The 14,903-nt window shown below is 47.8% G+C and overlaps 1 protein-coding gene across 1 annotated transcript in view; it reads right to left on the bottom strand.

Annotated features, from left to right (window-relative positions):
- SLC27A3 (solute carrier family 27 member 3) overlaps positions 1-12,132 on the bottom strand; it is a 28,485-nt gene extending 16,353 nt beyond the window's left edge. Inside the window, exons 1-2 of the mRNA XM_060757986.2 lie at positions 11,533-12,132; positions 30-239 (exon numbers count right to left, since the gene is read on the bottom strand). Of these exons, the coding sequence (XP_060613969.2) occupies positions 30-239; positions 11,533-12,028 (706 nt within the window). The 5' untranslated portion in view covers positions 12,029-12,132. The remainder of the gene's footprint in view (positions 1-29; positions 240-11,532) is intronic.
- Positions 12,133-14,903: the final 2,771 nt, after the last annotated feature.

Genomic DNA, 14,903 nt, shown 5'->3' with positions numbered 1-14,903 from the left:
CCAGCATTTGGTTACATAATAAGGAGTACCTGTCGTCCCGGAGGTGAAGATGTAGAGCGCCGTGTCCATCAAGCTTCTGGGGGTGGAAAGGTCAGCCGGCACCGGCTCCTCGGAGGCTTCTTGCCACAGATGGTAGAGGCTGGTCACTCCGGGGGGATACGGCCCCTTGCCCAAGGCCCACACTACAACTCCCATCTCCTCCAAATCAGGAAGAATGGGCTCCACTGCTTCAATGAGGTCTGCAAAACAGCAGAGGAAGAGGAAGTCAGTATTTATGTTTAAAACTGGCTTCTCTGGCTTAAGCCGAGGCCAGGAACTTCCTTCCTTCTCTGGCTTTAAAACTGGCTTCTCTGGCTTGAGCTGAGACCAGGAAATTCCTTCCTTCTCCGGCTTTAAAACTAGCTTCTCTGGCTTGAACCAAGGCCAGGAACTTCCTTCCTTCTCTGGCTTTAAAACTGGCTTCTCTGGCTTGAGCCGAGGCCAGGAAATTCCTTCCTTCTCTGGTTTAAAACTGGCTTCTCTGGCTTGAGCCGAGGTCAGGAAATTCCTTCCTTCTCTGGTTTAAAACTGGCTTCTCTGGCTTGAACCAAGGCCAGGAACTTCCTTCCTTCTCTGGCTTTAAAACTGGCTTCTCTGGCTTGAGCCGAGGCCAGGAAATTCCTTCCTTCTCTGGTTTAAAACTGGCTTCTCTGGCTTGAGCCGAGGTCAGGAAATTCCTTCCTTCTCTGGCTTTAAAACTAGCTTCTCTGGCTTGAACCAAGGCCAGGAACTTCCTTCCTTCTCTGGCTTTAAAACTGGCTTCTCTGGCTTGAGCCGAGGCCAGGAAATTCCTTCCTTCTCTGGTTTAAAACTGGCTTCTCTGGCTTGAGCCTAGGCCAGGAAATTCCTTCCTTCTCTGGTTTAAAACTGGCTTCTCTGGCTTGAGCCTAGGCCAGGAAATTCCTTCCTTCTCTGGTTTAAAACTGGCTTAAGCCGAGGCCAGGAACTTCCTTCCTTCTCTGGTTTAAAACTGGCTTCTCTGGCTTGAGCCAAGGCCAGGACATTCTTTCCTTCTCTGGTTTAAATCTGGCTTCTCTGACTTAAGCCGAGGCCAGGAACTTCCTTCCTTCTCTGGCTTTAAAACTGGCTTCTCTGGCTTGAGCCGAGGCCAGGAACTTCCTTCCTTCTCTGGCTTTAAAACTGGCTTCTCTGGCTTGAGCTGAGACCAGGAAATTCCTTCCTTCTCCGGCTTTAAAACTAGCTTCTCTGGCTTGAACCAAGGCCAGGAACTTCCTTCCTTCTCTGGCTTTAAAACTGGCTTCTCTGGCTTGAGCCGAGGCCAGGAAATTCCTTCCTTCTCTGGTTTAAAACTGGCTTCTCTGGCTTGAGCCGAGGTCAGGAAATTCCTTCCTTCTCTGGCTTTAAAACTAGCTTCTCTGGCTTGAACCAAGGCCAGGAACTTCCTTCCTTCTCTGGCTTTAAAACTGGCTTCTCTGGCTTGAGCCGAGGCCAGGAAATTCCTTCCTTCTCTGGCTTTAAAACTGGCTTCTCTGGCTTGAGCCTAGGCCAGGAAATTCCTTCCTTCTCTGGTTTAAAACTGGCTTCTCTGGCTTGAGCCTAGGCCAGGAAATTCCTTCCTTCTCTGGTTTAAAACTGGCTTAAGCCGAGGCCAGGAACTTCCTTCCTTCTCTGGTTTAAAACTGGCTTCTCTGGCTTGAGCCAAGGCCAGGACATTCTTTCCTTCTCTGGTTTAAATCTGGCTTCTCTGACTTAAGCCGAGGCCAGGAACTTCCTTCCTTCTCTGGCTTTAAAACTGGCTTCTCTGGCTTGAGCTGAGACCAGGAACTTCCTTCCTTCTCTGGCTTTAAAACTGGCTTCTCTGACTTAAGCCGAGGCCAGGAACTTCCTTCCTTCTCTGGTTTAAAATTGGCTTCTCTGGCTTGAGCTGAGACCAGGAAATTCCTTCCTTCTCTGGTTTAAAACTGGCTTCTCTGGCTTGAGCTAATGAGGTTCAAGATGAGTTTCAAGATGGCAATGGTTTGGTCAGTGATATTGATGCAGAGAATGATCAGGAGATCCTTGTAGTTTCCCATGAGAATGTCCCTGAGGGGTGTGGGGATGATGGTGTGCTTTCTGAATTGCTAGCAGAGAGTTCCCATGACAGAAAACATGAAAACAGCTCGGCTCCTGGCCCAGCTGCAGAAATGAATGAGCAAATAGATAGACGGGAGACCAGTCAAAACAGGAGAGCCGAGCAGTGGCTTCGGCAGTCTGCCGGACTCCAAGAGAAAAAGATAACAAATTCTCAGCTAAAGCGAAACCAGCGCTAGTGACATAGCGAACAAGGAGATAAAAGTCCCAAGTTTAGGATATGTAGTCAGATGAAGCATCATTTGGAATCAGGCTAAATTCTCGTCCTTGTTTCATGGAAGCCTTGCTTGGAAGATTCACGCTTATCTACTTCTTGTTTCATGGATTTGGTTCTTGAATTTAATGATTGTATACTCATGCCTTGGATTAATGTTTCCTGATTTTCTGGGTTATATTAGAGAAGTGTGGTCTTTGGTTTGTATGGACTATGCTGAACTTTACTCTGGACTATTTTGCTCCTGCTTATCTTCTTACCTAATTGGATTTACCTATTTCTTTAAAGTGCTTTCTACTTGGCTGCTTTTTAATTATCTTCAATAAAAGGATGAAGCATCATTTGGAATCAGACTAAATTCTCGTCTTTGTTTCATGGAAGCCTTGCTTGGAAGATTCATGCTTATCTACTTCTTGTTTCATGGATTTGGTTCTTGAATTTTATGATTGTATACTCATGTCTTCGATTAATGTTTCCTGATTTTCTGGATTATATTAGAGAAGTGTGGACTTTTGTTTGTATGGACTTTGCTGAACTTTACTCTGGAATATTTTGCTCCTGCTTATCTTCTTACCTAATTGGATTTACCTATTTCTTTAAAGTGCTTTCTACTTTGCTGCTCATCTCCTGCTTAACTTCTTACCTAATTGGATTTACCTATTTCTTTTAAAGTGCTTTCTACTTCGCTGCTTATCTTCTTACCTAATTGGATTTACCTATTTCTTTAAACTGCTTTCTACTTCGCTGCTTATCTCCTGCTTATCTTCTTACCTAATTGGATTTGCCTATTTCTTTAAAGTGCTTTCTACTTTGCTGCTTATCTCCTGCTTATCTTCTTACCTAATTGGATTTACCTATTCCTTTAAAGTACTTTCTACTTTGCTGCTTATCTCCTGCTTATCTTCTTACCTAATTGGATTTACCTATTCCTTTAAAGTCCTTTCTACTTTGCTGCTTTTTAATTATTTTCAGTAAAAGGATGGTTTTCCAATCATCGGTGTGGTGTTTAAAGTCAGAGGGCTTTTTCCTGTCCTGGAATTTTATGATTGTATACTCATGTCTTCGATTAATGTTTCCTGATTTTCTGGATTATATTAGAGAAGTGTGGACTTTTGTTTGTATGGACTTTGCTGAACTTTACTCTGGACTATTTTGCTCCTGCTTATCTTCTTACCTAATTGGATTTACCTATTTCTTTAAAGTGCTTTCTACTTTGCTGCTCATCTCCTGCTTAACTTCTTACCTAATTGGATTTGCCTATTTCTTTAAAGTGCTTTCTACTTTGCTGCTTATCTCCTGCTTATCTTCTTACCTAATTGGATTTACCTATTTCTTTAAAGTGCTTTCTACTTTGCTGCTCATCTCCTGCTTATCTTCTTACCTAATTGGATTTACCTATTCCTTTAAAGTGCTTTCTACTTTGCTGCTTATCTCCTGCTTATCTCCTTACCTAATTGGATTTACCTATTTCTTTAAACTGCTTTCTACTTTGCTGCTTATCTCCTGCTTATCTTCTTACCTAATTGGATTTACCTATTTCTTTAAAGTGCTGTCTACTTTGCTGCTTATCTCCTGCTTATCCTCTTACCTAATTGGATTTACCTATTCCTTTAAAGTGCTTTCTACTTTGCTGCTTATCTCCTGCTTATCTTCTTACCTAATTGGATTTACCTATTTCTTTTAAAGTGCTTTCTACTTCGCTGCTTATCTTCTTACCTAATTGGATTTACCTATTTCTTTAAACTGCTTTCTACTTCGCTGCTTATCTCCTGCTTATCTTCTTACCTAATTGGATTTGCCTATTTCTTTAAAGTGCTTTCTACTTTGCTGCTTATCTCCTGCTTATCTTCTTACCTAATTGGATTTACCTATTCCTTTAAAGTACTTTCTACTTTGCTGCTTATCTCCTGCTTATCTTCTTACCTAATTGGATTTACCTATTCCTTTAAAGTCCTTTCTACTTTGCTGCTTTTTAATTATTTTCAGTAAAAGGATGGTTTTCCAATCATCGGTGTGGTGTTTAAAGTCAGAGGGCTTTTTCCTGTCCTGGAATTTTATGATTGTATACTCATGTCTTCGATTAATGTTTCCTGATTTTCTGGATTATATTAGAGAAGTGTGGACTTTTGTTTGTATGGACTTTGCTGAACTTTACTCTGGACTATTTTGCTCCTGCTTATCTTCTTACCTAATTGGATTTACCTATTTCTTTAAAATGCTTTCTACTTTGCTGCTCATCTCCTGCTTAACTTCTTACCTAATTGGATTTGCCTATTTCTTTAAAGTGCTTTCTACTTTGCTGCTTATCTCCTGCTTATCTTCTTACCTAATTGGATTTACCTATTTCTTTAAAGTGCTTTCTACTTTGCTGCTCATCTCCTGCTTATCTTCTTACCTAATTGGATTTACCTATTCCTTTAAAGTGCTTTCTACTTTGCTGCTTATCTCCTGCTTATCTCCTTACCTAATTGGATTTACCTATTTCTTTAAACTGCTTTCTACTTTGCTGCTTATCTCCTGCTTATCTTCTTACCTAATTGGATTTACCTATTCCTTTAAAGTGCTTTCTACTTTGCTGCTTATCTCCTGCTTATCTTCTTACCTAATTGGATTTACCTATTTCTTTAAAGTGCTGTCTACTTTGCTGCTTATCTCCTGCTTATCCTCTTACCTAATTGGATTTACCTATTCCTTTAAAGTGCTTTCTACTTTGCTGCTTATCTCCTGCTTATCTTCTTACCTAATTGGATTTACCTATTTCTTTTAAAGTGCTTTCTACTTCGCTGCTTATCTTCTTACCTAATTGGATTTACCTATTTCTTTAAACTGCTTTCTACTTCGCTGCTTATCTCCTGCTTATCTTCTTACCTAATTGGATTTGCCTATTTCTTTAAAGTGCTTTCTACTTTGCTGCTTATCTCCTGCTTATCTTCTTACCTAATTGGATTTACCTATTTCTTTAAAGTGCTTTCTACTTTGCTGCTTATCTCCTGCTTATCTTCTTACCTAATTGGATTTACCTATTCCTTTAAAGTGCTTTCTACTTTGCTGCTTTTTAATTATCTTCAATTAAAGGATGGTTTTCAAATCAATGGTGTGGTGTTTAAAGTCAGAGGGCTTTTTCCTGTCCTGGAATGCAACAATCCCCAGCTCTGGATTTTAGTTGGACACTGTTTGGTCTGAGATTGACACCAAAAGGTAGCTGAGATGGTTTGGAACTGCTCTTCCTTTGGATATTACTTTGGTGTCCGGTACCAACTGGTTTGGAGCACACAAACCCCTTTCCTTGATTCTGATATACCAGTTGGATGTGCTTCGAAACCAACCAGTTTGCCTGAGGCCAACACTGGGCCTCTCCAAGGGTTTCCTTTGCATGTTTTGGCCCACGGCACCAAACCGTCTGTTGCAAAACACCAACCCAAGAAGGAGCCACTTTCCGTGGCTGTGGGACCTTTGGATGTTGGTCAGAGATGCTTTGGTTTGCATGAGACCAGCAGAGCCTTCTTCCCCGTCTCGGCTGACCAAAGACGGCCCCAAACTCGGGGCCATTAGTCACACTCGGGCGCTCCCAGCTGGGCCTCCGACTCCGTCATCGGTGACCCAGTTTGATCCCCGTTTGCACGACATTCGGGGCCATCACAAAGGCGCTTTCCGGTTCGTTGGGATCTTGGAGAGAGCGGGGAAGCCAGCTTCAGGATGTGGGGCGGCAATTAAGCTTTTCAAAGCCGAGAGCGCTGGGAAGAGCGGCGAGAAAAAGCCTGCGATGTCAACAAAGCCGGGCCGAAAGCATTCCCACCAAAGGCAGCAACGTTTCAGAACAGATTCCCAAAAAGCAAAGAGGTCACCATTGACCACCAGCAGAAGGATGATGATGGTGGTGGTGATGATCTCCAAAACTACCATACTTTGGGTTGCTGTGAGTTTTTCGGGCTGTATGGCTATGTTCCAGTAGCACTAAGAAGCCATGAAGTTTGCATAGTCAATCAGTGAGAGTGTCTGCATAGAGGTAGCCTGGCTGTTCTTGCCTGGAGGCACCCTCTGTGGAATGATGCCCAGGGTGGGAGAAAGAACCCTTGTCTGTTTGATGCATGTGTGAATGTTGCAATGAGCAAACTTGATTAGCAAAGAAGGTGCAAATTCAATCATTGAGGGCATCTGCGTGGAGATAGCCTGGCTGTTGTTTCCTGGAGACGCTCTCTGTGGAATGATGTCAAGGGTGAGAAAAAATCCTTGTCTGTTTGACGCATGTTGCAATGAGCAAACTTGGAATACCACTGAGTAGCCATGAAGTTTGCAAAGTCAATCAATGAGGGTGTCTGCATAGAAGCAGCCTGGCTGTTGTTGCCTGGAGGCACCCTCTGTGGAATGATGCCCAGGGTGGGAGAAAGAACCCTTGTCTGTTTGATACAAGCGTGAATGTTGCAATGAGCAAGCTTGATTAGCATTGAGTAGCCATGAAGTTTGCAAAGTCAATCGGTGAGGGTACTTGCATAGAGGTGGCCTGGAGGCACACCCTGTGGAATGATGTCCAAGGTGGGAGAAAGAAGCCTTGTCTGCTTGATGCAGTTGCAAATGTTGCAGTGCGCAAGCTTGATTAGCATGGAGTAGCCATGAATCTTGCAAAGTCAATCAGTGAGAGTGTCTGCATAGAGGTAGCCTGGCTGTTGTTGCCTGGAGGCACCCTCTGTGGAATGATGTCCAGGGTGAGAGAAAGAACCCTTATCTGTTTGATACAAGTGTGAATGTTGCAACTAGCCGGCTTGAATAGCATTGTGTAGTCATGAAGTTTGCAAAGCCAATTAGTGAAGGTGTCTGCATAGAGATGGCCTGGCTGTTGTTGCCTGGCAGCTCCTTCTATGGAGTGATGTCCAAGGTGGGAGAAAGAAACCTTTTCTGTTTGATGCAAGCGTGAATGTTGCAGTGTGCAAGCTTGAGTAGCATGGAGTAGCCATGAAGTTTGCAAAGTCAATCAGTGAGGGTTTCTACATAGCAGCAGCCTGGCTGCTGTTGTCTGGAGGCGCCCTCTGTGGAATGATGCCCAGAGTGGGAGAAAAAACTTTTGTCTGTTTGAAGCCAGCGTGAATATCGCAATCGGCAAGCTTGATTAGGATTGAGTAGCCATGAAGTTTGCAAAGTCCATCAGTGAGGGTATTTGCACAGAGGTGGCCTGGCTGTTGCTGCCTGGAGGCGTCCTCTGTGGAATGATGTCCCAGGTGCAAATACCCTCACTGATTGACTTTACAGCTGCAAGGCTACTCAATGCTCTTCAAGCTGGCCAATTGCTACATCGACACTTTCTCCAAACACCCTCACTGATTGATTTTGCATCTGCAAGGCTACTCAATGCTATTCAAGCTCGCCAATTGCAACATCAACGCTCCAAACACCCTCACTGATTGACTTTGCATCTGCAAGGCTACTCAATGCTATTCAAGCTTGCCAATTGCAACATTGACACTTGCTCCAAACACCCTCACTTATCGACTTTGCATCTGCAAGGCTACTCAATGCTATTCAAGCTAGCCAATTGCTACATCGACACTTCCTCCAAACACCCTCACTGATTGATTTTGCATCTGCAAGGCTACTCAATGCTATTCAAGCTTGCCAATTGCAACATCGACACTTGCCTCAAACACTCTCACTGATTGACTTTGCATCTGCAACGCTATTCAATCCTATTCAAGCTTGTCGATTGCAACATTCACACTTGCCTCAAACACCCTCACTGATTGACTTTGCACCTGCAAGGCTACTCAATGCTATTCAAGCTTGCCAATTGCAACATTCTCACTTGCCCCAAACACCCTCACTGACTGACTTTGCATCTGCAAGGCTACTCAATGCTATTCAAGCTCGCCAATTGCAACATCCATAGTTGATCCAAACACCCTCACTGATTGACTACTCAATGCTAAAAGATTCTTTCTCTCACCCTGGACATTATTCCACGGGGATATATACACTCCACTAGCCATGAAGTTTGCAAAGTCAATCAGTGAGGGTGTCTGCGTAGACATAGCCTGGTTGTTGTTGCCTGGAGGCACCTTCTGTGGCAAGCATCACCTCTGGAGATGCTTTCCGCAGATGCAGGCAAAACGTCAGGAGAGAATGCTACTGGAACATGGCCATGCAGCCCAAAAAACTCACAGCAAGCCAGTGATTCCAGCCACGAAAGCCTCCGGCAACGCACACTGGCACACGTTCTTATTCTTTCTCAGGACATGGGAGATGTTTCCAATGTTTCCTTTGCGCTTACGTGGAATCTCTTTGGATAATGTGAGCGCAAAACAAAACCTTCGGAAAGCAAAGGCAAGAGTGTCTCAATGGCAAACGTAGGCCGTTTGGGACATTTCAGAGATGGGGTGCCACCACCTCACGTTTGGATTCTGACCATCTGAGCTCAAATGACCGCAGTTATGGGGAGGAAGCAGCTTGGGTAGGGTTTCAGGAAAGGAAACTTTGGGGTGCTTTGGAAGGAGGCTTTGAGACACTTTTCAGGAGCTTTGAAAAGGGGGGAAGAGACCTTTGAAAATGGACTTTTGGGGAACTTTGGAAGGAGATGTTGGGGTGCTTTGGAAAGGGACTTTTGGGCACTTTGGGGACACTTTTGGGGAGCTTTGGAAAGGGGGAAGAGACCTTTGAAAAGGGACTTTTGTGGAACTTTTGGGGAGCTTTGGAAGGAGGCTTCTAGGTGAGCTTTTGGGGCATTTTGGAGAGCTTTGCAAAGGGGTTTTGGGGGGAACTTTAGAGAGAGGCTTCTGGGTAAACTTTGGGATGGGAGTTGTGGGGGAGTTTTGACGTGGGGCTTCTGGGTGAGCTTTTGGGGAGCCACGCAAGGGGTCTTTTGGGGAACATTTGGGGAGTTTTGGAGAAGGCTTTTAAGTGAACTTTGGGGAGCTTTGCAAAGGGGCTTTTGGGGAGGGGCTTCTGGATGAGCTTTTGGGGAGCTTTGCCAAGGGGACTTTGGGGAGTTTTGGAGAAGGCTTCTAGGTGAGCTTTTGGGGGAGCTTTGCAAAGGGACTTTGGGGAGAGCTTTGGCCAGGGGCTCCTGGGTGTGCTTTTGGGAGCCATGCAAGAGGATTTTTGGGGAACTTTGGAGGGGTTTTGGAGAAGGCTTCTAGGCGAGCTTGGGGGGGGGGGATTTTTGGGGAGCTTTGCACTTTGGGGAGGGGCTCCTGGATGATCTTTTGGGAAGCCCTGCAACAGGGCATTTGGGGAGTTTTGGAGAAGGCTTCTCGGTAGGCTTTTGGGGAGATTTGGGGGAGCTTTGGAGGGAGCTTTGGTGAGAGGTTTCTAGGTGAGTTTTTGGGGAGTCACGCAAGGGGACTTTTGGGGAACTTTGGGGGCGTTTTGGAGAAGGCTTCTAGGTGAGCTTTTGGAGGGATTTGGGGGCTTCTGAGTGAACTTTGGGGAGCTTTGCCAAGGGTCTTTTGGGGAGTTTTGGAGAAGGCTTCCAGGGATTTTGGGGAGCTTTGCAGAGGGACTTTGGCAAGGGGCTCCTGGACGTGCTTTTGGGGATCCCTGCCAGGGGACTTTGGTGATGGGCTTCTGCATGAGCTTTGGGGCTTTTGGAGAGGGGCTTCTGGATGACCTTTTGGGGAGCCCTGCAAGGGGAACTTTTGGGGAGTTTTGGAGAAGGCTGCTAGGTGAAGTTTTGGGGGAGATTTGGGGGCTTCTGGGTGAACTTTGGGGAGCTTTTCCAAGGGTCTTTTGGGGAGTTTTGGAGAAGGCTTCCAGGTGAGCTTTTGGGGGGGGGGATTTTGGGGAGCTTTGCAGAGGGACTTTGGCGGGGGGCTCCTGAATGAGCTTTTGGGGATCCCTGCCAGGGGACTTTGATGGTGGGCTTCTGCATGAGCTTTGTGGCTTTTGGGGAGGGGAATTTTCTGGATGACCTTTTGGGGAGCCCTGCAAGGGGAACTTTGGGGGAGTTTTGGAGAAGGCTTCTAGGTGAAGTTTTGGGGGAGATTTTGGGACTTCTGGGTGAACTTTGGGGAGCTTTTCCAAGGAGTTTTGGGGGAGTTTTGGAGAAGGCTTCCAGGTGAGATTTTGGGGGGGGGGATTTTGGGGAGCTTTGCAGAGGGACTTCGAGAGGAGCTTTGGCGAGGGGCTCCTGAATGAGCTTTGGGGGTGCTGTGCAAAGGGGCTTTTGGGGAAGGTCTTCTGGACAAGCTTTTGGGGAGCCATAAGAGAACTTTGGGGCAGTTCCAGGTGAGCTTTTGGAGGAGATTTTGGGGAGCTTTGCAGAGGGACTTTGGCGAGGGGCTCCTGAATGAGCTTTTGGGGATCCCTACCAGGGGACTGTGGTGATGGGCTTTTGCATGAGCTTTGGGGCTTTTGGGGAGGGGGTTCAGGATGACCTTTTGGGGAGCACTGCAAGGGGACCTTTGGGGGAGTTTTGGAGAAGGCTTCCAGGTGAGCTTTTGGGGAGATTTTGGAGAGCTTTGCAAAGAGACTTTGGGGGGAGCTTTGTCAAGGGGCTCCTGGGTGAGCTTTTGGGCAGCCACGCAAGGGGACTTTTGGGGAACTTTGGGGGAGTTTTGGAGAAGGCTTCTAGGTGAAGTTTTGGGGGAGATTTGGGGGCTTCTGGGTGAACTTTGGGGAGCTTTGCCAAGGGGCTTTGGGGGAGTTTTGGAGAAGGCTTCTAGGTGAGCTTTTGGAGGAACTTTGGAGCTTCTGGGTGAACTTTGGGGGGCTTTGCCAAGGGGCTTTTGGGGAGGGTCTTCTGGACGAGCTTTTGGGGAGCCACGCAAGGGGGTTTTGGGTGAACTTTGGGGAGCTTTGCCAAGGAACTTTGGGGAAGTTTTGGAGAAGGCTTCTAGGTGAGCTTTTGGAGGAACTTTGGAGCTTCTGGGTGAACTTTGGGGGGCTTGGCCAAGGGGCTTTTGGGGAGGGTCTTCTGGACGAGCTTTTGGGGAGCCACGCAAGGGGGTTTTGGGTGAACTTTGGGGAGCTTTGCCAAGGAACTTTGGGGAAGTTTTGGAGAAGGCTTCTAGGTGAGCTTTTGGAGGAACTTTGGAGCTTCTGGGTGAACTTTGGGGGGCTTTGCCAAGGGGCTTTTGGGGAGGGTCTTCTGGGCTAGCTTTTGGGGAGCCACGCAAGGGGGTTTTGGGTGAACTTCGGGGAGCTTTGCCAAGGGACTTTGGGGGAGCTTTGGGGGAGGGTCTTGGGGGCTTGGTGTCACTCACCTTCTCCGATCAGGAGGGCGCGGGCGGCGCATGCGCGGAGGCAGTGGAGGAGCGCCCCTTTTCGGAGCGCGGTGCCGAGGAAGGCGGGCACCCATCCCAGCTTGGCGGCCCCGATCCATGCCCAGAGGAAGGCGGGCGCGTTGCCCATCCAGAGCGCCACCACCACCGCCTCCTGGCCGGGGGGGAGGAGACCCTTTCCTTCTGCCGCCGCCTTTCTGAGCGCCTGGGCGGCCCGGTTGGAGTGTGCCTCTGCCTGGGCGTAGGTGAAGCTTTGTTCCCCGGCGCGGAGGAAGACCTTCCCGGGGGGCCGGGCCGAGGCGAGGGTCCCGAAGCGCTGGGCCAGGCTGCGGGGGTCTCGGCCGAGGAGGCTCCTCTGGCAGCGCCAGGCCCGGAAGAGGAAGGCCAGGTCGGCCAGCAAGAAGGGAGTCCTCCGGTGAAGAAGGAGGAAGAAGAAGGAGGAGAGCAACAAGAAGAAGAGCAGCAGCGCCCAAGCCATTTTCCTCCCTCTTTGCTACTCCTTGGAGGGGGAAAGAGGGGCGAGGAGGAGGGGAGGAAGGGGAGAGGGAGGAAGGAAGGGGGCCTGGCCATCCGTGGGGCCGCCCCTTGGCCCCCAAAGGAAAGAGGCGGGCGGAGGAGAGCCGTGCGTAAAACCATCCAGGCGCACAGAGGGAGGAGGAGGAGGAGTTGGACAACAAAGCCGCCTGATGGGAGTCGGAGTTGGCCAACTTGGAAGGGTTTCTCTATGGGGGGAGACCCACCACACCCTCCTGCCCCTCTTCACCAAAGCAGGGGCTTCTGGGAGTTGTAGTTCGAAGGGAAAAACAAAGGAAAGGAACTCTCCAAAGTTGCGAGTTTTACGTAAAAGCAGCAAGTCGCACGGAGGGAGGAGGAGGAGGAGTTGGACAACAAAGCCGCCTGATGGGAGTCGGAGTTGGCCAACTTGGAAGGGTTTCTCTATGGGGGGAGACCCACCACACCCTCCTGCCCCTCTTCGCCAAAGCAGGGGGTTCTGGGAGTTGTAGTTCGAAGGGAAAAACAAAGGAAAGGAACTCTCCAAAGTTGGGAGTTTGGCGTAAAAGCATCAAGGCGCACCGAGGGAGGAGGAGGAGGAGTTGGGCAACAAAGCCGCCTGATGGGAGTCGGAGTTGGCCAACTTGGAAGGGTTTCTCTATGCGGGGAGACCCACCACATCCTCCTGCCCCTCTTCGCCAAAGCAGGGGGTTCTGGGAGTTGTAGTTCGAAGGGGAAAGACAAAGGAAAGGAACTCTCCAAAGTTGGGAGTTTTGCGTAAAAGCAGCAAGGCGCACGGAGGAGGAGTTGGACAACAAAGTCGCCTGATGGGAGTCGGAGTTGGCCAGCTAGGAAGGGTTTCTCTATGGGGGGAGACCCACCACACACCCCTGCCCCTTTTCGCCAAAGCAGGGGGTTCTGGGAGTTGTAGTCCGAGGAGAAAAACAAAGGAAAGGAACTCTCCAAAGTTGGGAGGTTTGCGCTCCAAGGCGCACCCAGCTCGAATTGGAGAGAAATAGTTTGGTAAAGTTAGAGATAGGAAGCCAAGTTGGGGGTTCTTTTTCCCCTTCTGAAGGGACTCTTTAAGGACCAGTATCCACTTCCCTCCTTTCCCCAAAGGATAGGGGATTCTGGGAGTTGTAGTCTAAGGGGAAACAAAGGAACTCTCCAAAGTTGGGAGTTTTGCGCTCCAAGGCGCACTCAGCTCGAGTTGGGAGAGAAATAGTTTGGTAAAGTTAGAGATAGGAAGCCAAGTTGAGGTTCCTTTTCCCCTTCTGGAGGACCAGTATCCACTTCCCTCCTTTCCCCAAAGGATAGGGGATTCTGGGAGTTGTAGTCTAAGGGGAAATGAAGGAAACTTCAAAGTTAGTCGGGTATTTTGCGTTCCAAGGCGCACCCAGCTCGAATTGGAGAGGAATAGTTTGGTAAAGTTAGAGATAAGAAGCCAAGTTGGAGTTTCCTTTTCCCCTTCTGAAGGGACTCTTTAAGGACCAGTACCCTCTTCCCTCCTTTCCCCAAAGGAGAGGGGATTCTGGGAGTTGTAGTCTAAGGGAAACGAAGGAAACTTCAAACTTCCTGGGATGTTTTGCGCTCCAAGGCGCACCAAGCTCGAGTTGGAGAGAAATAGTTTGGCGAAGTTAGAGATAAGAAGCCAAGTTGAGGTTCCTTTTTCCCCTTCTGAAGGGAATCTTTAAGGACCAGTATCCTCTTCCTTCCTTTCTCCAAAGGAGAGGGGATTCTGGGAGTTGTAGTCCAAGGGGAAAACGAAGGAAAGAAGCTCTCCAAAGTTCCTTGGGAGTTTTGCACTCCAAGGCGCACCAAGCTCGAGCTGGAGAGAAATAGTTTGGCAAATAATAAGTTGGGGTTTTCTCCCCTTCTGAAGGGATTCTTAAGGACCAGTATCCTCTTCCCTCCTTTCTCCAAAGGAGAGGGGATTCTGGGAGTTGTAGTCTAAGGGGAACGAAGGAAACTTCAAAGTTTCTCGGATGTTTTGCGCTCCAAGGCACACCCAGCTCGAGTTGGAGAAATAATTTGGTAAACAAAGTTAGAGATGCTTAAAAAAAGTTTTTTTCCCTTCTGAAGGGATTCTTAAGCACCAGTATCCACTTCCCTCCTTTCTCCAAAAAGTAGGGGATTCTGGGAGTTGTAGTCTAAGGGGGAACGAAGCAAACTTCAAAGTTCCTAGGATGTTTTGCACTACAAGGCGCACCGAGTTGGAGAAATAGTTTGGTAAAGTTAAGAGATAGGAAGCCAAGTTGGGCTTCTTTTCCCCTTCTGAAGGGACTCTTTAAGGCCAAGTATCCTCTTCCCTCCTTTCCCCAAAGGAGAGGGGATTCTGGGAGTTGTAATCCAAGGGACTACTTGTGTTCCTTGGATATTTTGCGCTCCCAAGGCGCACGGAGCAAGACTTGGCGAGATAGGAAGCCAAGTTGAGGTGTTTTTTCTCCTTCTGAAAGCACTCATAAGGACTAGTATCCACTTCCTTCCTTTCTCCAAAAGATAGGGGATTCTGGGAGTTGTAGTCTAAGAGGAAACGAAGGAAACTTCGAAGTCCATTGGATGTTTTGCTCTCCAAGGTGCACCCAGCTCGAGTTGGAGAGAAATAGTTTGACAGAGTTAGAGATTGGAAGCCAAGTTGGGTTTTTTTTTCCCTTCTGAAGGGACTCGGTATCCACTTCCCTCCTTTCCCTTGCAGGTAGGGGATTCTGGGAGTTGTAGTCAAGGGGGAAATCAAGGGAATTTGCCTCCCCAAAGTTCCTTGGAAGTTTTGTGCTCACCGAGCAGAACTTGGTAAACAAAGCTAGAGATAGGAAGCCAAGTTGTTTCCGGGCTGCCTGGCTATGTTCCAGAAGCATTCTCTC

Source organism: Anolis sagrei, chromosome 12 (assembly GCF_037176765.1).
Source record: "Anolis sagrei isolate rAnoSag1 chromosome 12, rAnoSag1.mat, whole genome shotgun sequence".
NCBI lineage: Eukaryota > Metazoa > Chordata > Lepidosauria > Squamata > Dactyloidae > Anolis > Anolis sagrei.
The sequence above is the reverse complement of the archived record's forward strand: the minus strand, read 5'-3'. Positions and strand labels throughout refer to the sequence as shown.